Source organism: Melanostigma gelatinosum (genome assembly GCF_949748355.1).
Source record: "Melanostigma gelatinosum genome assembly, chromosome: 10".
NCBI classification, from domain to species: Eukaryota; Metazoa; Chordata; class Actinopteri; order Perciformes; family Zoarcidae; genus Melanostigma; species Melanostigma gelatinosum.
This window is the reverse complement of record NC_136643.1, coordinates 15,790,920-15,813,057: the sequence shown is the minus strand read 5'-3', so window position 1 is coordinate 15,813,057 and position 22,138 is coordinate 15,790,920. Positions and strand designations below refer to the sequence as shown.

The window sequence follows — 22,138 nt, the reverse complement described above, 5'->3', positions numbered from 1 at the left end:
TGGACTTCTGCACTAAACTTAATCCATCTGTGATTTTGCATTATGAACCCCAGCACATTAAGGATTTAGGATAGAACATATAGCCCCAGTTGTTTCCCCCACGAGCATTAACTGTACCGTGCCTAACACACACTGTTCTGAATAAGGCATCGGCAACAACAGCGTCCCTCACCTCCTTCAGGATACTCTGTGCTTAAACGGCAACGATTCTCAATGACGTGTTGCGCATGATCTGAATATTGAAAATCAGAAGGGAAACCTGGAACTACACGGTGTCACCACAATCCACAAACGCTTTCAAATGATTGAAAAGCTTACCTCTTGGAGAACTCAATTCTGCAATGAAAGGAGACATTGAGCTTTCGTATGAGAATACACGACATAAAAATAACTGTATGCATTCAAAAAAAAATGCCAAATCGTGTCTTGCATGACAGTCTGAGCAGAGGCTGCAAAACAGATGATTGACGGCGGGGTTTGTGGTGTTTCTGTCTGCGGTCGGGGCTCTCATTGGCTGACTTCGTCCACAGCCATGCATGCGGCTATCAGATTGGCTGCGCGTCCTCGCCAGCTGTACTTCAAAGAACACGCTCTCTACAACTAGGTAGTTGTTGGGAGCTGCGAGCCAAGAGAGAAACCGTGTGACCTGAGTCAAACACGGTGAGTCTCAATCAAATTGGAGCCCTACAGCATTGAAATCGCGAACACTCTCATCACAGCACATACCTGGATATGGCAACGTCTGTACTTGGGGTGAGTCCGACTTTGTTTCTGCGAACAAGTTGTGCGTAAAGTTATCGTAGCCTGCTGCTGTTTGCAGCTTTCATAAACATGCTTGCTTTCAAGTTTGCTGTTGTTATTTCATACTGTATTAATTACGATTGCCTACTCGTGTATTATTAAAAACAAACAGTTAAGGGACGATAAAGGCATCTAGATCAGTGTTTTTGCTCACTGTATAGTCACTATCTGAATGTCTGACGCAGTTCATAATCTGAGAAAGTTTGTCAAAAAATGTTTGCTTTTTAAAACACGCTACTGCTTTCTCTACAAGCACATTTATCTGAGCTCAAATGACACTTTCAATTTTAACGGTTGTTGTAATTTAGGCTATTTATTTAAGACCTGTTTTGTCTGCTTCCCAAATATCCAGATTAAACGAAAATCGTTCAGCAACATTTGTTTTAACTCCAACATTTGTGTGTGTTTTTCAGGAAGAGCCACGGTTTGGAACTACACCTCTAGCTATGCTGGCTGCAACTTGCAACAAAATTGGTAACACCAGTCCTCTTACAACTTTACCTGACTCGAGCGCTTTCTCAAAAGGTGGATTTCATCCGTGGAAAAGATCCTCCTCGAGCTGCAACTTGGGATCCAGTCTGCCCGGTTTCACAGTAGCAACAAGCCGCGCGTCGACAGGACTAACGCCCAGTGGCACAGGCAACAGCGCCTTTTGCTTAGCCTCCACCTCCCCGACCTCGTCTGCATTTTCCACAGACTACAGCGGTCTGTTTTCCAACTCTGCGGGAGTCACGTCCCAAGAGTCCGGACAGTCAGCTTTTATATCCAAAGTCCACACATCAGCAGAGACTCTTTACCCCCGGGTGGGGATGGCGCACCCATACGAATCGTGGTACAAGTCCGGTTTCCACTCGACCATCTCTGGCGATGTTGCCAACGGCGCGTCCTCGTGGTGGGATGTCCACACCAATCCCGGGTCGTGGCTCGATGTCCAGAACCCTGCAAGCACCCTCCAGACCTCACTGCACACCGGGACGCCTCAAGCTATCCACTCCCAGCTGAGTGGCTACAACCCGGACTTCTCCTCGCTGACGCACTCTGCGTTTAGCTCCACTGGAATCAACCCCACCGCGTCCCATCTACTGTCCACTGGTCAGCACCTGTTAACGCAGGACGGGTTCAAAACGGTCATCCCCACCTACACAGACGCTTCTGCCGCCAACGCCATGATTTCTGGGGGCAGTTCAGGAATAAGTAGCTCCTCGAGGTCGTCCCGGCGGTACTCCGGCAGAGCAACGTGTGACTGTCCAAACTGCCAGGAGGCTGAGCGACTGGGACCCGCCGGGGCCAGCCTGCGCAGGAAGGGACTCCACAGCTGCCACATTCCCGGCTGCGGTAAAGTGTACGGAAAGACATCTCACCTCAAAGCGCATCTGCGATGGCACACCGGCGAGCGGCCTTTTGTCTGCAACTGGCTTTTCTGTGGCAAAAGGTTCACTCGGTCCGATGAGCTCCAGAGACACCTTCGCACCCACACCGGCGAGAAAAGGTTTGCTTGCCCGGTTTGTAACAAGCGCTTTATGCGGAGTGACCATTTGAGCAAGCACATCAAAACGCACACGGCCGGTGGAGGAGGCAAACGGGGCAGCGACAGTGACACCGACACCAGTAACCTGGAGACCCCGAGGTCCGAGTCCCCAGAACTTATGTTGGACGGGGTGAATCCCAGAATCACTGTTAATAAGGATCAGTCTCCTCAAGACGAGCCCTAATGAGGCTTCACCCAAAATGAAACCAGATTCAAAACTGCACAGCATTGAAAACGGGTCTAATTTGACAATAAAAGGAGAAAAAATATTTCCAGAAGCGATTGAAAAGTCTAAACAATGTATTCTCCACAGGCGTAACGAGTATTTCATTCGTAAATCCATCAAAAGAAAACACAGGACACTTCAAAATGAAATGGATGTTTGAGGTGGCGCGAAACCTGTTGAACTTTGGTTGGACAATGTGAGTTACATCTTGTATATTGACGACTAAACGATGTGTTATTTTCATGTAAATGTTAGGCTATGATTGTTTTATTCGTGTTGGTATCCTGGAAATCAGGGAGTTTACTTTCGACGCACTTTGTGGATATGTATGTATACAGCTTCTTCAACTTTGGTTAACCATTTTATTTCTTTGCTAAAAAAAAAACTATATATAAATGTTTACCTGTATAAAGTCACACGTATAAGACTTTCATTTTATCGTAATTAAAACATCTTTAAAAAAGGCTGTAATTGTGTGATGTAGATTTTATATATTTCTTTTGGTTTAATTATTTACATGAGGTTTACATTTCAAAAATAGTTTCATTTAATTTAGAGTGATGCTTTTCGGCTATTTTTCTTAAAATCACCTATAATACCTTGACTTTCCCCTATGGAATAAATCAATGTTTAATGCACCGGAAAAAAACATTTCATGGCCAAATGAAAATCTTGTTAAATGGTATTTATGACTTGGAGCACATGGCAGCCCCATGTGTCTTGTATTTGCGATTAGGGATTCGTGTCTTATCAAATATCTAATTAATCTCCGAGACATCTTTTGTTCGGTTTCACTTTATCGGGGGGTTTCCAGGGGGGTTTGACGACAAAGGGCCCTGAATATTTATTCTAATTGTCCAAATTAACTGCTTTCATTTGCATACCAATCGATGGACCGAGAATAAGGATACGGCGTCGTTCTTTTGGCCAGAAGCCACATAGATGTTATGGGAACAGTTTTTTAAACTTGAGAAAAAGAAGGGGCGAAGAGTCGCATGCAAATGTTTGAATTAGAAATGCTCTTTGCTCAGCGCAGGCAAACGGTGCATGCATGTTATTTGAATATCAGTGGCCCCGTATTGAAAGGGTTCAAGGATGCTCTCCGACTTCTTTGTGCTTACCCACTGCAGCGTCCGACTCTCAAAGAAAAAAAGCCGGGGAATAATTACAGCGCGAGTCCAGGACTGGGAATACGTCAAGGAAAAGCGTCTCATCCAGACACCCTCTTCTTTTTTTTTAAGAGGATGTTAAATTGACCAGAAGGCAATAGAGGGGAATTATTTTCATTTCCTTTTGTGCAACAGCGGCTACAAGTAAACGGCCAAATAGTGAAAACGATTAGATAGCCAATTTTAATTTCATCAAAATATAAAAGCTAACACTTAAGTAAAAAATGTGGAAATTTAAACTTTTGAGATCAAATGAAATTGTTTTTTTTATTTCAAAATAAATTGTTTTTTCCGAGTCTACATTGTAGAGACTGTTAAACAAAAGAGGTGTAAATATCGGCCAAAACAAAAGTGAATAAGAAAGAATTGTCCAATCGAGGTATAATAATTTATTTATTAATAAATTCTAGTTTCCTCCAAATTAAAATAATAGATGTGCAGAAATGAAAAAAAAAATACTGCAGCTTTAGTTTCTATAGGCTGTATTTACATGCTGTATATTTGGACAGAAATCATATTGGTTTAGTTTGACGCCAGCAAAAACTCAGCAGGACGTATTGATAATACACATTGTGTCATGGCATTCAGGGAAACCGGCCTGAAAAATACAACACAGTAAAAGTAATAATTTGCCATCAAGTGAGCAGAATTTTAAAATACTTAGAGTATATACGCTGATGGTAATCACCAGAGATTTCTACATTTTCAACCGATTTTTCAGCCGCCTAAGCATTACACATTACAATGTCGACATTTCCAAAAAGACACAATAATGAAAGAAAGATTTAAAAAAAAAAATAAATAAATAAAAACTGCAGCAACAGAAATTTGTCTTTCTAGAAGCCATTACAAATGAGTCCAATATTTTCCCACCAACGGATCATAGCTGCAACTTGCTTCGACTGGTAATCAATGATTTAGACCCTTTCATAGGTACAGGACAACATGAGCTGTGTCTACATATTTCATGTGGACTGCTTCCCTCTACTGGAGAAAAGGGAGACCTACTGCACAATATCTGCAACTCTAAAAACAGGGACACTTTGAACACCGTAGAATAGTCACAGCAAAAAACAGTCAACACGTTTTGTAAGAGGAATATTGTATACAATATTATAAGAGGGAAGAAAACAAACAGTCAGTGCTTTCTGTTTGCTCGGTCTTGGCTTCTCTCTCTTCTCTCCAGACTCTTACTTCTTCCCCTGCCCTCCCTTTCCTTCCTCCTTTCCCTGCTTCTACTCCTCCCATCTGCTGTTCTGCCTCTCCTTCCATCTGTGCTACTTCTGTTCCTCTCACCATCTCTGCTGTGTCTCCCGTCTCTACCGCGGTCCTCCCTGCCTTTGTCGCGGCTCCTACTTCTGTCCACGCAAGACTTGGAGCTGCTAGGTCTCTGCCCGTCCCTGCTGTTGTGTCTCATTCTCTCTTGACCTCCCTCCAGCTTGATCTTGTTCTCTGGGCTGCGATTTCGACTGCCGCTCCGTCCCCTCTCTGTCCTTGTTTGTCTATAATCTCCGGACTCCTCATCACGCCGCTTGTGTCCAGTGTGAGGGCTCGCTGACCTGCTTCGAGGAGAGGAGGCCCCTTTCTGACTCTTGACTCGCCGCTCGCTCTTAGAGCTGTTATCCCGACAGGAATCTTTTTTCTTGTTCTTCTTTCTCTTTTGGCTCTTGAACTTGCCGTGACTGTCTGAATCTGAGCCACTATCACTACTGTCGGAGGAGTCACTCGAGCTCTCGCTACTGTCATGCTTTTTCTTTTGTTTTCTTTTGCTCTTCTTCTTCTGTTTTTTGCTGTTCTTCTTCTTGGCCTTCTGTTTATCCAGGCGATCGAGTTTTCTGTAAAACAGGCGCAAACACGTTCAATTAACATTCAACCAAGCAGCAGATAAAAAATAGAATATCAACATCATAACGTCTATGAATCACATTAATGTTTTAAGCAAAGGAACTTAAAATACAAGTTAAAATACTTAATCAAAATGAAAGGCAAAACATTAGTTTTTTGTTTAAATTTAAAATAGATTTATAAAAAAAAGATGAATGTAACCTTGTAATTCCTTGATCATTCATAAGGATATCCTTCAAAATATTCAAACAATGTTTCAATAATATTAATTTTGCTCCACTCCTTGAAGCTTTTCATGAATAAACATTTGTAAGTTGTGCTGCATTGTTTACCTAAGGAGCTTCCGTTTTTGCTTGGTCGTTAATGACTTCAGAAATTCCACTTCGGGATCTTCCTCTTCATCACTGGCAACATATTCCTGCAGAAGCACAGAGCACATTGAAAACATACGAATAAATACGACTCTCGAAGACAAATTTGAGCAAATCTACATTTGAATAGATCAGTTGAACACCTTTAAAAACGAATTAAATGAATCTAATCTGTTCACTGGACAAGTCGCTCCAATAACCGGCCGCTCTGCAGCATTAATGTATGCTAGAGACACAAAGAAATATAGTTTGTCTTTCCCCCTTGAAGGTATAAATAGTTAAATAGTTGTATGTGTGTTTTTATATCGTGCTATGTGTGCAAAGACGGGAGTGCGAGAAGACAATTACCTGCGATGGATCACAAACAGTCGCGTTCCTACCAAGAACACATTTTTTCAGGGCAAACCCACTGTTTCGCATCTCCGCCATTAACACAGAGGGGTGCATCGACGGACCTGTTAGCACAAATCACAGCCTCAGAGTCCCATTGATGTCAAACCCAAGCCAACCACTATCTCCACAGTGGGAATTTCAGGGGCGGCTTTGTTAACAGAATGGGACATCGAATCAACTCACTCCACTTCCGGCTGAGCAAATCATACAATATCATCCTCTGCCAAAGCAGCAGTTAGAGGAATCAGAATACACAATAATTACATATCTTTCTCCCGCCACAGGAAGGGGACCATTACAGCACTCCATCAACACCGTGCACTGACTGGACTCTCCCGGGGTAAACATTAGCACTTTACTCAACTCGCTGATTGCTGGAGTCAGAATCAGCTCAAGACTGGGAGCTCCAGCTGAAACCCGACAGGAAGGATACAGTCGGTGCACCTGCTGCAAAGTCGGTGACGGACTAAAGCGGACACACTCGCCACAAATATCAAGCAGCACAAACATTTCGTGGCTCCTTGTTCATTTTGTGCTGCCATGATTATGCCACAATAACCATGTTTAACAGAAATATATATTACAGCAAGTAAAATCTCTAGATATCAATTAAACTTTTGATGATGGCTCACATACTTTTAATTTTATATTTATAATGTTAACATGGACTTATATGATGATGCTAATTTCAGTTAATGAATCACTCCTGTTTAATTCAATAGCATCAAAATAAAACCTGTATATGATGCTAGTGGTTTGTTAACAGACATCAAATTAGCATTTAATTACATCCATAAACAAAGGAACTGCAGGGAAGGCATTTAATATGTCAGTTTTAGACAATTATTGTACATGTACTATACCTGGTGCCTCCTCTGAGGCCACAGAGCTGGCGTTGATCCCCGACAGCCCATAGAGAGGACACTCTCTGTCTGTGTTCACGTGGCCCCACTTGTGACATTTGATGCATCGTACGTTGCGCACCTGGGAAGTTAACAACAGGCGTTACTACAAATTGTGGCAATGTATGCATAATTATTTAAACACAACAAAACTCTTCAAATAGTTGTTTAAAATGATGGCACACCGATTTACTTTTTGAAACATTGGAATGTACAACAATGCATACACAGTACATTTATTTATATAGTGGTTCCCTATCCTTTCAGCTTTTGACCCCTAAAAACAAATCAGTGTCTCTTTTAATCCACTTGTGACCGCCTTAGATTTATTCCCCCACTAGTGAAGGCTATATGCTTCAAACTAATAAAAATAATCACCTGGATTCCAAATGGCTGATCTCTAATATTCATGTCATCCTTCGCATATCTATGAGAAAGTTAAGGATTAGAAGGAATGCAAATTCTGGAAGAGTGCTGGACAATATGGCAAAAAAATTGAATTGTGTATAAAAATAAAATACTTACTTCTCTCGAGGAGCCGTCTTCTGCCACTCAAATTTGTACTCTTCTTCCCCATCCTGAAAAAGACACATTTTCATGATCAATGTTTGTACATCAACCTCTCTGGATATAAATGAGTGGAAACAATGCAAGTGGAATTGTATAGATTCATAATTTGCTCTACTTTACCTCTTTTGTTTCCTCTTCAGGAAAGAAGACAAGAGAGTATTACAATGTTAAAATTGACTGAAGAATCAGGTGTTTCAGATTAAACATAATATTTATTTGGGATCAGAGCTGCTCAAGCGATCATTTACCTTTGGATGCTCCAGGCGGAGCCTCGTACATGAAATTGAGGCCATTTTTAACACGATCATCCCCCATCAACACCCTAGAGGTGAGAAAACAACATGTTATTTTAATGGTGATTATCAACATTCACAACGTGAAGTTAGCAGCGGTATTTAGAAAATTATGTTTAAGTTACTGTTCATAAAAACCTTGCCATTTACACAGTAAGTATTTATCAATAAAAAAAAAATTAAAATGTTTAAAATACTGATAATGAAAAAATCAGTTTTTTTAGGAGGTACAAGGTAACCTCTGACCTGTTGTTGTAACAGTCTTGCTCTTTCATGTACGCCTGCATAAGATCTTCTTGCTTCTTCTTGTCGAAGGTCAGTTTCTGTTCTGCTATCCATACCTGTGAGATCAAGTGAGGAGAATTACTGCACGCATACTTCTTCATACATTTCCAAAACCTTTTTTTGGGACAGCTTACTTGCCTGACACACAACTGCATAAAGTAGTAAACAAGTTGACTACAAATAAGTTCAGTTTTAATGCACTTTATGCAATTACTGCCCTGTACATACATAATTAGTAATATCTTTGGATTTTGGACTGCTAGTTGAATATTATGGCAAACTGAAGACATCAACTTAGGTTCTTGGATATTGTGGAAAAAAAAATATCTACATCTTATAGACCAATCAGGAGGTGACACAAACATTCATCAATCGAGAAAATGAATTGTTGGTGACATGCCTAAAAACAAAATTATTGAAAGCATTCAGCCATTGAATTAATTGATTATTTTATTTATGTGTTAAGTAAAATTGAAAGGCTGTAGCGTGTATGGACAATATCAATTTAGACAAGTGACGTGTAGCCTACCAGAGGTGGCTCGGGTTGTTATTAAAAGGACATACTCTACTAACTTCATAAATTCAGCTCTAACTAATTAGCTAGCTAGGCAAGCAAAAGCAAATGACAGTTAGCATTGCTCGCTTGCTAGCAGGCTAATCCAATGTGTTCTAGCCTCAAGCAGTGACGCTAACTGAAGCTAGCACTCACCTTTTTGATATTTGACTTCGACGCAGGGTGGAAATCCTTCTTACACATGAAGTTGGCAAACGACTTCCCCATGATTGCCCACCTATTAACGTTACGTCAATTGAGTGGAAATCGTAGCGTTTATGTTTAGCTAACAGAGTCGATAGCGTAGCTTCCTTCGCATATAACGTTAAACAAGTCCGTCAGCATGAAGATAGCTCTATAATGGTGCTACGGGGAGCCGGAGGACTCATTTCTGTTTTGACCTCTGAACTACGGAAGTCAGTAAAGTTGGATAATAAATTAATTTAAATGCATAAGTATTTACGCCAAAACCACCGTGTCACACCAGAGACGGAATACAATATTAATTACATACGTTATATTATTTTAACTGTATCAACGAAATGCTACGTAATTTGATTGGTAGTCCTTCGCCGACATACGCTTAACGTCGAATATAAAACTGACTTCATCTCGGTCACGTGACTGTAGTGTTTCCGTTTCAGAGAACCTGACCTTTGACCGATGAGGTCACGTTATATGGAGACAGAAATGAAACCAGAAACTTACGGTGACAGTACTCCGTCAGACCTACAGACAGGTAAGGTTCACTTATTGTAATGTTGAGTATAGTAACATCATTACATGACACGTGTTAAACAGCACACATTCATATATCTCTAAATCTGATGTCATATCGGGTGAATTTGAAGTATTGTAAAGTTGTTTTGGCTGCTTATGCTCAAGTAAATCTTAACTTCTGTTCGTTGAATATTGTTCCCCATCCAATCAATTGTTCTTTCTGTTAACTCAGCGAGTTTGTGATTCAAAATGCACCCATCCTCCTGTGACACCTTCGTGGCTCTGCCCCCCTCCACGGTGGGACAAAGCATCATCTTTGGGAAAAACAGTGACAGGCCTTGTGATGAAGTCCAGGAGGTGGTTTATTTTCCTGCCAGAGACTACGGTGCAGGGGAGAGGGTTGAGGTAGTTGACACAGCCACATGACATTGTGACTGTTCCTTGGTGAAAGGGCAGTTGGACAACTATTTACTGTTTTTTTTGCCCCTGTGTTTTCCTCCTCTTGTGAACAGTGCACATACATAGAGATTGAGCAGGTTGCCCACACGTATGCAGTTGTGTTGAGCAAACCAGCATGGCTGTGGGGTGCAGAAATGGGTGCAAATGAGCATCAAGTGTGCATTGGAAATGAAGCAGTGTGGGGCAGAGAGAGTGCAGATGGCGACGAAGCTCTTCTTGGCATGGATCTTGTCAGGTTAGTTTTCCTAAGCCTCTGTTACTTGTTAAACTACCACCAATTTGAGATGCAAAAGGGAGATTTTAGTGACACCGTACTAACCGGAAACTATTTTGTACATTTTCTTCCCTTCAAGTTGTCAGTTCAGAATACATTTGTGAGGAACACTCAAAGACAAGGGAAAACATAACTGACTCTATGATTTTTTTTATTTCCCAGGATTGGACTTGAGAGAGCCAATGCAGCTGAGAAAGCTGTAGATGTGATCACTGAGTTGCTGGAGAAATATGGCCAGGGAGGAACTTGCATGGAGGATGAGTGTAGCTTTACCTATCACAACAGCTTCCTCATTTCAGACCGGAAGGAGGCGTGGCTGCTGGAAACATCAGGGAAGCACTGGGCAGCAGAGAGAGTGGAAGGTAATTGGGAAAATAGTATTAAAACTGGGTGCACATCTGATATAAGGGAAAGCACCTGAGGACATTTGAAACATGTTTAAATTAGAGAATGCCAGATTAATTATATTCAATATTTTTTTTCATCACAGATATATTGGTATCTGTATAAATGCCCCCTTAGAAATGTTTAGCTGTATAAAATGCCAAAGATATGTTTGAGGGAGTTCAAAATCAGTGTTACCATGAACGGGTTTGTCCACCAGAGGCCGCTGGTAAGTTACTCTTTCAACTGTACAATCAGTACAACATTTTGGTTACAATGATTTTTAATCTGTTAAATATCAATAATAGTATTGGCCTAAAATAGCAGTATTTGTCGGGCTATAGTGAAAATCATTATTTTTAACAAACTGTATTTAAGAGCATTCCAGGTATTTCTTAGCTAAAGAAAAGAAGAAAATCAAAGTAAAATACTTTCCCGTATTGAATGATAGTTCTGGTTGTCTGCAGCCAGGTCCTTCTCCGAGTAGCTTCCAGTCCAATTCTTCATTATGATCGTCATGCCTTTAAATGTTTTCAGTTTTCTACATTCAAAGTTTTCCCTCCTTTTTGTTCACTGTACTCAAAACGAAAGTCAGCTTAAAACAATGTGAAGTAGTCGATAGATGGATGTAGAATCATTTGGACACTATATTCGTTATTTGTTTCCTAATAACACATTACACTTCTTAGGAAGCTGTTCTTATCATCTTGTTTTACTCTTCTCTAGCTGGACATCGGAACATCTCGAACCAGTACGGCATAACGACCAAGATCGACAAGGAACATCCAGAAATGAGGGAATATGCGCGAAGCCAGGGCTGGTGGGACGGAGAGACTCAGTTCAACTTTGCCACCGTCTACTCCTTCACGACTACGGCCAGAATAGAAGCCTCTGGGAGCAGATACTGTGAGGGGAAGAAGTTGCTGGAAAAGAGCAACGGTTGGTACTTCACTGTGGAGAATTGACACACAGGAGGAAAACGTTCCATGACTTTTACCTCCGCTTATGCATGTGTTGATTGTATTTACTGCAGGTCACATCACTGCTGAGACGATGATGGCTATCCTGAGGGATAAAGATAGTGGCATCAACATGGAGGGCATGTTCATGACAACAGGAAGTATGGTGTCTGTGATACCCATGAATCCCGCTCTGCCCGGGGTTCACTATTTCACAGCAACTCCAGACCCTGAAAGGTGCAGCGCCTGATCTCACTTCAGCTGATATTGCATCCTTTAAATTGATTACGACAGCAGCTAATAATGATTTGATTACATTTAAAAAAAGATTTTGTTTTTGTACAACAGGTCTGTATTCAAGCCTTTCATCTTCGTGAAGAACGTTAATGAGCTGAAGGAGACGTCTTCTCCCAGTTACGGTGCCGATGACCCTGTAAAGAAGAAACCGCGCTTCCAGAGCAAGCCTGATCGCAAACACGTGTTGTTTGTCAAACATGAGCTGGTGGCTGCCATCATTCAATCCTACGAGGTTTAACTATTTAATTCCAGCCGGCTGTTGACTTAACTTTCTCACTTGGCTGAGTATTATATTTTTAGTATATATATTTGTGTTTTTTGTCTATAGGACAGAGGAAAGAAGATCACAGAAAGTTTGAGGAAGCTGGAGAAGGAAAAGATGACAGAGATGGAGAAGAATCTTTCAAACGGGATTACGGATCCAGATTTTTTGGCGGATCTGTTCTCGAGCTGTGTTCGGGAGGAGATGGCAGTGTACGGAAAAAGCTGAAACCACAAAACGTGTATCCAGGGTGAAAGTAGCAGTAGCTTCTGCATTTTAACTTTTTATCAGGTAGAAGTACAAACATGCTTGCATAATAAATCCTGAATACACAACAGACTAGTAAAATTATTGTGCAAAGAACTAAGCAGCAGAGGATACTGTTGACTTTTATGGATCGAATCATTGACCAGAAGCAGAGGAAAGAATAAATTCATTATGCGAGACATGATTTGAGGGTTCGGTAAACATTTATTTTAACACAAATTCATACCATAAATTTGCAGCCAGTGCTACACACTATTAAAGTATGTTTTTATTAAAACGTTCTCAACATGAAGTGAGGTAATAATAAACACAAAACTTTGCACTTAATTATAAAGATGTTTAATTAAGCAGTTTTCTACTTATATTACTTTATTCCTGAGAGAAGAAATGGAATTATCGTATTTTCCCAACGTCAACACTTTCCAGAAAACACAACACCAAGTACTGACACTCATTTATTAATAATAACTTAAATTTTTTTAAGCGGCAGTTTGCTTTTGTTTGTTGAAATTGTGATCCCACTAACAGCCCTGGTAAACAGTGTAACCACTACTTCACATCAGTGCAAAGTCATGTTAAACTGCAGGCTGTCAAAGCTACAATACTCGCGCTTCATGCTCTATAACCAGTTAACTGGTAAAACTAACTTAATCCTCAGTAAGACAGACTACAAATGGATGCAGATTTAACCACATCTTCCCTTCTTGGAAAGTGCTTTGGGTGAAGAGTGATAATTCACTCTAAAGTTTCCCAGAGGAGGAAATGATACATTCAGCTGAAGAGTGGTGTTTTTGCCTGCACCTATCATTTGCTTCATGGGGACAGTGCATTGTCACTCCCCAAATGAAACAAAATTAAAATCATGTTGAAATTAAAATTCTTACAAAAATCAGCAAAGTCTTGGCTCGCCCTTTAAGAGTGGCTGTTCATTTTATAGTTTTGGCCATCAGTCCTATTCAGTTATGCTATTATTATATTCACCGGCTTTGTTGCAGATTAAAGGCTGCAGTGACATTAATACAACTGAGTCAAACAGCACAAGGACAGACTATTTGACATGTAAATGAACAAGCAGGGAAACTGGCAAATCTTAAAATGATACTGTCTGTTGTAGACAGGACTTCCTGACTAAACTCTAATCTACAGTACTAAGTGGTGGCTGTGTAGTAAGTTTTCCAGCCATTGAGGGATTAAAACTGCCATTTCAGGTATTCTCATTTTACCTAGAAATAAATAGTTACGATAAGAAGGCTAAACGGGGGATTCCCTGTACATGTACGATCATCTGACAGCTCAGGTAATGTCCTGATTGACTGTTGCAGCAATACAAGATCTAAAAAATAACGTTAATAAAAAATTAAAAAAAATTCCCTTCCAGACCAACTCCACACAATGCATTGTGCGCTGGCATTTTAGGTTTGAAATGGTCATGTCTGTTGCAGTGCTGCACTGTACAGGATGTGCTCAGCACATGGCAGTGCAGCCACAATGTTCAGGTATTTTTGCAAAGGCCGGTATTGTTCTTGAAGTTCTACATCCTCAAGATGTATTTATATCATTTTATCTCAATTCAAATGCCATTTGGTAAAAAAAAAAAAAAAAGACCCTTGTGTCTTACGCCAGGAAGCGGTAATAGAGGCGACTGTCTTGGAAGCCGTGTTCCTGCTTGATGTGCTCGAGCGCGCCACCCTGCTGTAACCGCGTCCCATAGAGTACCGCCTCACCAGGGTCCTGAGCCAAGCCCACCAGCTGGAGCCACTCCACCAGTTCACAGCCAAGAAAACAGTCCACCACAGTCCTCTTCCCACACCTTAAAGAGTTAAAAGAAGCATTCACTCAAAGGTCTATGGATTCTTTAGAGTGGACGCAAACTGAGCCCACATGCATCAGAACTATGAAATAGTAATATAAATAATGGTATGTTGTATGTGAATGACTACCAGGACTTCCCCACACATCAGAGAACATGTTTATTCAGACATTCTCTCATTAACCTCTGACAAGAGGAGCAGTGAGCGAGACGATGTGCTCTCACCTTCTCCTTTTCACAATGTCATGAAAACACTGGTCCTTGTGGTATTTGGTGAACTGGGTGCAGGTCATCGTGACTTCCTCAGGTAAATCAGTCTGCGGCTGCTCTTCTTTCTTCTTTCCATACCACAGACTGTACAACCTAAACACCATTCACAAAAATGAAATATAAACAAGCATAGAGTACAGTGTAGTGTGTGTGTGTATACATATGGTATACATACAGTATGCCATGTGTAGAAACAACTTCAAAAGTGCTTCAGAGTGCGGCAGTAGTTTCGTAAGATGAATGTAGTTTACCTCTTCTTAAATGGCAATATAATCAAATGCTTGTCCAGCCCAAACAGAGCAAAGGAGAGAAAACCCTGGAGGCAGAAAACATGTCATGACTGGTGCTGTGTGAGAACAAATGCTCACAATCTTGGTACAACAGTGTCTGTCTGGAACACCAACCTGTCCATAGTTGGCCACAGCACAAAAGAACTGCAGCTCCAAGTAGAGTCGACCAGGATCCTGATTCAAGAGCAGCCACAAGCAGCTGGACAGGTTCTGTCAGAGAGAGTTCAGAGGGTCACTGTGTTTATGTGACGTGTAAAAGTAGCAAATCCTGCAGATAGAACACGTTGAGTTACAGAAGACTATATGTACTGAACTGCCTTAACGGTCTAGTGCGCAGCATCCAGCGGTGAGGTTGCAGATTACAACTGAAACTTCTCCCGTGAGTCAAGTGTGTCAAGAGGACAATCTCTACATGGAGATATGAACTGATCATCGGTTCTTATTTTCTAAAGAAATAATACAAAATTATTATTATTTACATTTCTGCCAATAGAGCCCCCTTAAGGCTGCACACTGTACCTTTTAAATACACATTTAAGAAAAATGTGTATTTACACGTTTTTCATTTTTCACAGAAACAGTTAACCACAATACACACACTGTACTCGTATTTACTCGTCATATTTAATATACTTCCTATCTGTTGTGACCAATAAATACCAATCACAACACAAGAATCTTCTAATGGTGTTTCTTCGGAGAAGGCTTCCTCCGATGCCGAGTGAGTGAGGTGGAAATTGCACGGCTCAGCCATTTGTGTCCGATTTGGTTTGTGATGCACTAAATATAATGATGCAGGCAGTAAGGCCGACTTCATGTCGCTGCAGCAGTGAAAGGTGGTGGTTTACTCACAGCAAGCGAGCTGACAGTCAGAAGCAGACATAAGAGCGCATGACGGGCCACTTGTCTATCTGCACCCTGTTTGAGCTCCTCCACTTGGACAAGCAGGCAGTCTGAGGACGCACAGCTGTTCTCACATTGACCTGGGGGGGTTAAAAGCTGAACGTTAGTCAAGTGTCATGGTTGTTCTGTGCTGATATGTTTTACTTATTGGGGTTTAATGCATTCTAAATTGTGTTGCTGGTCACACTACCTGCGAGTGTTGTTGGAGTGTTTATGCTGGTGATCATGTCAGGCATGGGCTGGGCTGGTGCACAGTCACATACGAGGCACGCTGATAACAAAGTGATAAGAGTGGGAGGGCTAGTTTACCACATTACTATCATATCCTCACAATTCACACTGGAAGCAAAAAGCACATTCAATAGCACCACTTATGGAGAGATGATCCGTTGAGTGTTGCTGTTCATTGCTTACTTTAAATAACTAACTTAACTTAGGAGGAACTCCAGATATCGTGGTTCTCCAGATAATGACGTGCAGAAAGTTGTGTTCCTTCTTCTTTTTTTTTTTACAGTTTAGTTTATGATTTTGTAACTGCAGAAGCTTTTTTTTCTAATCAGGTAATAGAGAATGATCTGTGGAGGGACGCACATCGGACACACGCTGCGTTGCCTACGTGGCAGTTTTCTGTGGACGTCTTAAAGATAAGCATTAGTCGTGACTGATTGTGCTCTTCCTTTCCTTTTAACTTGGGCTTCGACAACAGAACTTCCTCTGTATGATCAAGTGATTATAATACGCTGTGATCATAACTGCTGTACTTGGCAACCTGGTATTTATTCAGTGCCATCAAGGTTACCCAATCAGACAAATGTTTCTGTTAAATAGTCTCCATTAGAGAAAGTACCTCTGTTGAGATCTCCCGATGGGCTGACTGGCTCAATCAGAGTCTGGTTTTCTGCTTCAATCTCAGTCACTAGATCCTCTGCAGAGTTTCCCTCTTGGCTTTGGTCACTGTGGGACCAGCTTCCTCTACTGAGACACACAAGAGAGATCCCACCCAGCAGTATACTGAAGGCAACTACAACTGTAGTGCAGATGATCTGTCAAAGAAGGCACACATGCAGACTTTTAGGTAATTCGTTGGGGGGGGGGGGTTCAATAGCAGTTCCTAAATGGCAGAAAAAGCAATGATTTCCACTCATGTTGTTACCTGTGGTTTGCCGTAAAAGAATGCCGAGTCAATAGTGTCTGGCATTCTTACCCCAGAAAGGAGCAACACAGCAGTTACTAAGGCTGGAACCCTGTTAATTAAAGACAAAAATGAAGAAATCACTGACAAAATGTGAACTATAATTTAGGGCAGTTATTCTGATTGTTGTTTTAAAAGACCAGACAAAACTAGCTTAGTTTCATTTCTGAGGTCCGTCTTCCTTTTTAAAATGACTCACCCCCAGCCAGCAATGACGAACAAGCCCGGTGCAACTTTCACATCCTCATACCTTTTTATGAGCACAAGAGAAAGTGCTATTAAACCTAAAACGACAACAGAATTAGCACTCAAACTTCAGATTTCAGAGCTCACCAAGATGAATGAACGTGGGGTTAATGTGGCTGGATGATTGTGTGCATACCTGGCCAAACAAAGGTACTGTAGAGGGAGGTACATAACAACGAGAATGTCAGGTTTTGCCCGATGAAGTCGTCTTCTTTCACCACAAAGTTCCACAATATCATCCCGATACAAGTAAGAAACTAGAGAACAGACACATGATGTGAAGTTCAACTTACTGGTCGATGTCTTGTCAATTCAATTAACGGATAATCAAATCAATTTAGTGAGTATGTGCAAGTGTGCTCACCTGTGCAAAGAAAAGGTTGACTGTAAACACGTGAGGTAGCCTCTTGAATTTCTTGCTTAAAAACATGACAGTAATTGTCCACACCTGGAAGAGAGAAATATATATTTACCTTCATAAAAACCTTTGCAGAGATGCTAAATAAAACACTAAAGATGAACAATTACTGTAGAAGACTACAAACTCAAATGTGAACACGTTTCACCACAACTAAGAAGAGACATTGTTTACAGCAATACGTTGCAGGTTCCTTAAGTAGAAATTAAGAGGAAGTAGGTCCATAATTCAGTAAAGCATCTGTTTGGCCACACATCCTCTGAATGACGGTGGTTAAAAACATCCAACAACAGGCCATATTGTTTTGTATTTTCAAAAAGATGGTCCGTGTAATACCAATGGTGATTTGTGCCATGTTATGGAACTAACTAACTGAAATCATAAAAGGGCAAACTGCCTTCAGTTAAGAAGTGGAGCATGCTAGAACAAACTTCATTAACTTTGACCTCAGTTTCCACATACTGAGAAAAAAGAACCAGCTGATCAAGTCAGTTATAAAATACTCGCTAACAACAAGTTCACACATGTCACACTAAAGCGCACGACTCACCAGTGCAACCAGGGACACTATGCTGATGTTAAAGCTGACATTCTGCAGTGAATTCATCAATCGCTGAGGATCCATCCAACGCATTGTAAGTAACCAGGCAGAAACAAACATGATTGGAGCCGAGAGAAAAGTGCTGATCACCATCCCAGAGGTGACCTGTTAGGAAGCACAAATCACAATCACGGAGGTACGACACAAAGAAATGAACAGCTCAGAACCTGTACGGCACACAAGAGGTTGGCAGGTAGATGTATAGAACTCACAACTTCTAGCTCTGCGTTATAATAGACAGCATAGATGGCCACGCTTGGTGCGGTGGGAAACACGCCATAAAGAAAAGCGTAATTGGAGAGGCTCGAGTGGTTCATAGAGCTGGTGTTGCTGTTGTCCAACAGATCCACCATTTCCTTACAAATCAGCGGCATCAGCAACCTGAAAGTCAAATCCAAAGACTGGCGTCATGAACCATTGTTTGAGGGTTTAGTTAACACTACACTGGAAAATGCAGTTCTAGTAAAATATTTACAGAGCTATTATCATGATACACTCTCCTCGTCCTAAGACCTCTTTGCATGTCATGTGGTAAAAGGCTTTGTGGTGCGGGAGATGTCCGAGTCACCAAAACCATCAGCACAAAACAACATGTTGGGAGCACTTTACAGAGCTCCAACTGCTGACTCGCCACACTTCTAATGCCGTGTTCACAACAAATTCACGTCTGTGCATAGACTTTGTCTGTAATCTACTCGCGCGAATTATTGGCACCGCGTTTGGTGTGAACGCACCATTAGAGCATGTCTCATTAGAAAGAGGTCATCTGATAACACTAAATCATCTCTTGCACAAACATCAGGAGCAGTGAAGTTGTTGGTTTTTTTTCCTCCCACTCACAGTTTTGCTGTAGTGAGTAATATCAGTGTCACGACTGTGGATCTGGTTAATTTCCCCAACTGTCCCACCATGGACAGACCCAAGTAGAACAGAGCTGCTCCCCCGAAAGAGTTGGCCAAGCCATCCACAAATTCAGCCATGAAGGGAGGAACAGTCTGGTGCAGGGCAAAGTGGGCGATGATGCCGATGACGACCATGAACACTATAGGGTTCTTCAGGACCTGTAAGACTACAAGTCCCACAATCAAGAGTTTTCTCTGCTGGCGATACGCCCCATTCTTCCACTTCTGGATCTCGCAGAAGGCAAAGCCGATGGGATTCAGAAGCATCAGGGACACGGGTGCAACCAGGTAGATGTACTGGAGGTACTCTGGGTACGTGCTCTGGTACAGGGCCTTAACTGTGGATGAAGACAAAATGGCTCAACATCAACAAAACCTGCTTGGCACATCTGACTTGTTGGGGCATGAGTCACAAAAAGTAGGAAATAAAGTAATGTATAAAACTCGGCCTAGATTTCACACTCACGATCCTTGTGTACAGGACGCCTCGTGTAAACAAATGACCCTAGATACATGTTTATTCTCTGTGAGAGTGGGAGAAAAATGAAGCAGATAATTGGAAGTTTGTGGAATTGGAACAAATGTTCAGTGAAAGCAAACAAAGGATACGTTTTGGAAATGTCACCACTAACATACCAAATGGGGGAGAAAGGCTTAGGAGCAAGTTGATGCTGCTAGAAATTCTGCTTCACTTGAATGAAGAACTGCGGGAATTACCATCCACTCTATTTTAAATTTGCATAATTGTCAGTTATTCGGTCAAGCTTAAATGGGTTCGTTTATTCATTTGATAACAGCCTGAGACTATTAAAACATGCAAACAGACCATAAAGCACAGGGTTTTTTAATCATTGGGCCAGTTTTGGCAGATTTAATGTGAACTTTTCCAAATAAAATAAAGGTAGCTGTGCAGACGCATGATCAAAGATGTGTTTTCTGCAAGTATAGGATGATGAAAAGATCACAACCTCTGTATTTGTTTTGTATGAATGTTAATAAGGGAGGGCCCTGAAAGCCATCTCATTGTGTTTGCTGAGGTAGTTTACAGTGCAACGTAAAGATAATATCAGGTTGGATTGACGGCTGGGCAAACATGCATGTTTACATTTGCAGCAGTGAACAAAAGGCACTGTGGGTATAGGCTTAAAGTCATCATACTTACCAATGGGATAGCCCAACGCAAAGTCATTGCTTTGGGTGGCAAATATTGAGAATAGCCCAGCTTTACTGTAGCGGCCCTCGGGACTGGCAACTATCAGCGTGAGGACGCACACGATGAAAAACACAGCCACTTTGGCAATGAGGATGCTCCACAGGAACGGCCAGATGACATTCCCAAAGTCCAACAGCACCATGTTCTTGAACAGCAGCGCTGGGAGAGCAAACTTGGACACAAAATTCCCCAAACCTTTGGCCTGGGTGGACGTGATGATGTTCGCCCTCCCTGCGATGTACCCACACAATATGATCCCAAAGCACTCCAGCAGAGCCGGTAAGAGTTTGTCAATGGACATGCTGGATGAGAGCGCAGAGGAGTCCCCGTCGTCCCCCTCCTCGTGTGAAAAATTGAAGTTGTTGGCTCTTTCCGGTGCCTCCATTATGCCAACGTTCCCTCCAGGGCGACCTGTCACGCCTGGTTTGAAGTCATGTCAATGTCCGCGGTACTGAAAGAGGGAAACGAGCTACGGGTCGGTGCAAAGATGACCCGACAACTGCGTTAGTTAACCGAAACAACATCATATCCGTATGTTAAAACTGTTGCCATATCCAACGAGCGTTGTTTCAATGTCAGTGTGAGCATGACAGTCACTCACCTGCTTTGCGTTGTCCCCCCTCAAGTAACGCTGCTGTTACGGTCACATGGACACAGGAGGAGCGGTTAGCCAGCTAAGCTAAAGCGGTGAACCGAGAGTAAGGGTGTCGTCGAAAAGGTGTAGCTTGTAAAGCCACTGTTAGGAAACTGTTTACATAATTCTTCACTCGCCAATGTTTGCTGCTCAAACTGCGTATGTTACATAGGCTTTAACAGTAGTTTAGTTCCCACCCAGCAACTTTTATAATCTCTGATTCTCAACAACGGTTTAACCAATCACATTAGCCAGACAGTGGGAGGGGGCGGGGCTTAGACCCTCATCTCTGCTGCCTTAAAGAAACAATATTGAATATGGAATACAATATTAATATTAATATTAATATTAATATTAATATCAATACAATATTGAATATTGAATATTGAATATTGAATATTAATCTAGATATGTATATAAATATATAATATGCATTTTTATTAACAAGCTGGAAGCTGTTGCACACTTGGTCTTGATTGCCTCTCATCACATACAAATATACAATATAGTAATCAAACTGAATTAAACTGGGCAGTCAATTTTGGGTAAAGAAATAACTAAATTTGTATTTTATTGCTATAATCAACTTTTCAAAAAGCAACATTTTTCAATTTTAATGTATTTGGCTTTTATATCTATCCATAGAATTACCAAAAACATTTATGCTCATTGTATTGTGAAGAGTTGCTTGGAAAGTTGTTTATTTGAGTAATGTTACATACTATTATTGTAGTGTATGTGTATTGTAGTTTTATAAACATATGTTTTATTGTCACTTTTATTGAAAGCTTGCACAAAAAGAAGCATGTAATTGGCAGGTGAAAGATGTCTGTATATGTACCGATATTGTTAAACAAAAGTTATTTTAAGTTTTTGGGGAAACACAAATCGTCAGGGAAACAGACTTGTAGACAAGACTGAGGCTTCTAATCAGATCGCAAAATCTAAATATTCACAAATGCAACCAACAAAAAGTAAGTTCGAAACAGGTCATACATTTATGTATCATTATCATTCATGTATTAAGTTAAATCAGTTAAATCTGCAGTATTCAATATCTGTATTAAAAATAGATGACTGTGACATTAATGTGGGATCATT

The 22,138-nt window shown here is 41.2% G+C and overlaps 4 protein-coding genes across 4 annotated transcripts; 2 read left to right on the top strand and 2 right to left on the bottom strand.

The window, feature by feature from the left end:
• The first annotated feature begins 618 nt into the window (after nt 1–618).
• Nucleotides 619–2,787, top strand: sp9 (sp9 transcription factor). Its single transcript, XM_079276347.1, has 2 exons — nt 619–753; nt 1,215–2,787. The coding sequence occupies exons 1-2, from the start codon at nt 733–735 to the stop codon at nt 2,511–2,513; spliced, it is 1,320 nt and encodes a 439-aa protein (XP_079132473.1). The 5' UTR covers nt 619–732; the 3' UTR covers nt 2,514–2,787.
• Nucleotides 2,788–4,120: 1,333 nt separating this feature from the next.
• Nucleotides 4,121–9,253, bottom strand: cirsr (corepressor of RBPJ and splicing regulator). The gene is made up of 10 exons (XM_079277622.1): nt 9,093–9,253; nt 8,345–8,439; nt 8,054–8,127; nt 7,926–7,939; nt 7,761–7,813; nt 7,614–7,662; nt 7,197–7,317; nt 6,289–6,395; nt 5,902–5,987; nt 4,121–5,559 (listed from the first exon to the last, which is right to left on the bottom strand). Exons 1-10 carry the CDS (start codon nt 9,162–9,164, stop codon nt 4,863–4,865), a joined length of 1,368 nt encoding a protein of 455 aa, XP_079133748.1. The 5' UTR covers nt 9,165–9,253; the 3' UTR covers nt 4,121–4,862.
• Nucleotides 9,254–9,599: 346 nt separating this feature from the next.
• Nucleotides 9,600–12,647, top strand: scrn3 (secernin 3). The gene is made up of 8 exons (XM_079277201.1): nt 9,600–9,675; nt 9,889–10,061; nt 10,169–10,350; nt 10,552–10,751; nt 11,500–11,712; nt 11,807–11,969; nt 12,081–12,261; nt 12,358–12,647. Exons 2-8 carry the CDS (start codon nt 9,906–9,908, stop codon nt 12,517–12,519), a joined length of 1,257 nt encoding a protein of 418 aa, XP_079133327.1. The 5' UTR covers nt 9,600–9,675; nt 9,889–9,905; the 3' UTR covers nt 12,520–12,647.
• A 10-nt stretch (nt 12,648–12,657) lies between these two features.
• gpr155a (G protein-coupled receptor 155a) lies at nt 12,658–21,187 on the bottom strand. The gene is made up of 16 exons (XM_079276498.1): nt 21,005–21,187; nt 20,353–20,872; nt 19,129–19,528; nt 18,501–18,669; nt 18,238–18,393; nt 17,634–17,717; nt 17,406–17,526; nt 17,223–17,307; nt 16,985–17,075; nt 16,679–16,874; nt 16,022–16,102; nt 15,781–15,911; nt 15,043–15,138; nt 14,890–14,954; nt 14,594–14,731; nt 12,658–14,368 (listed from the first exon to the last, which is right to left on the bottom strand). The coding sequence occupies exons 2-16, from the start codon at nt 20,786–20,788 to the stop codon at nt 14,173–14,175; spliced, it is 2,445 nt and encodes an 814-aa protein (XP_079132624.1). The 5' UTR covers nt 20,789–20,872; nt 21,005–21,187; the 3' UTR covers nt 12,658–14,172.
• Nucleotides 21,188–22,138: the final 951 nt, after the last annotated feature.

Excerpts from the sequence above, each read along its gene's own strand:
- sp9 (XM_079276347.1), top strand. The coding sequence starts at position 733 with ATGGCAACGTCTGTACTTGGG. Across the intron at positions 754-1,214 it reads TGGCAACGTCTGTACTTGGG|GAAGAGCCACGGTTTGGAAC; the intron begins GTGAGTCCGACT and ends TGTGTTTTTCAG.
- cirsr (XM_079277622.1), bottom strand. The coding sequence starts at position 9,164 with ATGGGGAAGTCGTTTGCCAACTTCATGTGTAAGAAGGATTTCCACCCT. Across the intron at positions 7,318-7,613 it reads ATCAGCCATTTGGAATCCAG|GTGCGCAACGTACGATGCAT; the intron begins GTGATTATTTTT and ends TTAACTTCCCAG. Across the intron at positions 5,988-6,288 it reads CTGTTTGTGATCCATCGCAG|GAATATGTTGCCAGTGATGA; the intron begins GTAATTGTCTTC and ends GTGCTTCTGCAG.
- scrn3 (XM_079277201.1), top strand. The coding sequence starts at position 9,906 with ATGCACCCATCCTCCTGTGACACCTTCGTGGCTCTGCCCCCCTCCACG. Across the intron at positions 10,752-11,499 it reads GGCAGCAGAGAGAGTGGAAG|CTGGACATCGGAACATCTCG; the intron begins GTAATTGGGAAA and ends ACTCTTCTCTAG. Across the intron at positions 12,262-12,357 it reads CCATCATTCAATCCTACGAG|GACAGAGGAAAGAAGATCAC; the intron begins GTTTAACTATTT and ends TTTTGTCTATAG.
- gpr155a (XM_079276498.1), bottom strand. The coding sequence starts at position 20,788 with ATGGAGGCACCGGAAAGAGCCAACAACTTCAATTTTTCACACGAGGAG. Across the intron at positions 17,308-17,405 it reads CAGTACCTTTGTTTGGCCAG|GTTTAATAGCACTTTCTCTT; the intron begins GTATGCACACAA and ends TTGTCGTTTTAG. Across the intron at positions 17,076-17,222 it reads TTCGTCATTGCTGGCTGGGG|GGTTCCAGCCTTAGTAACTG; the intron begins GTGAGTCATTTT and ends TTTAATTAACAG.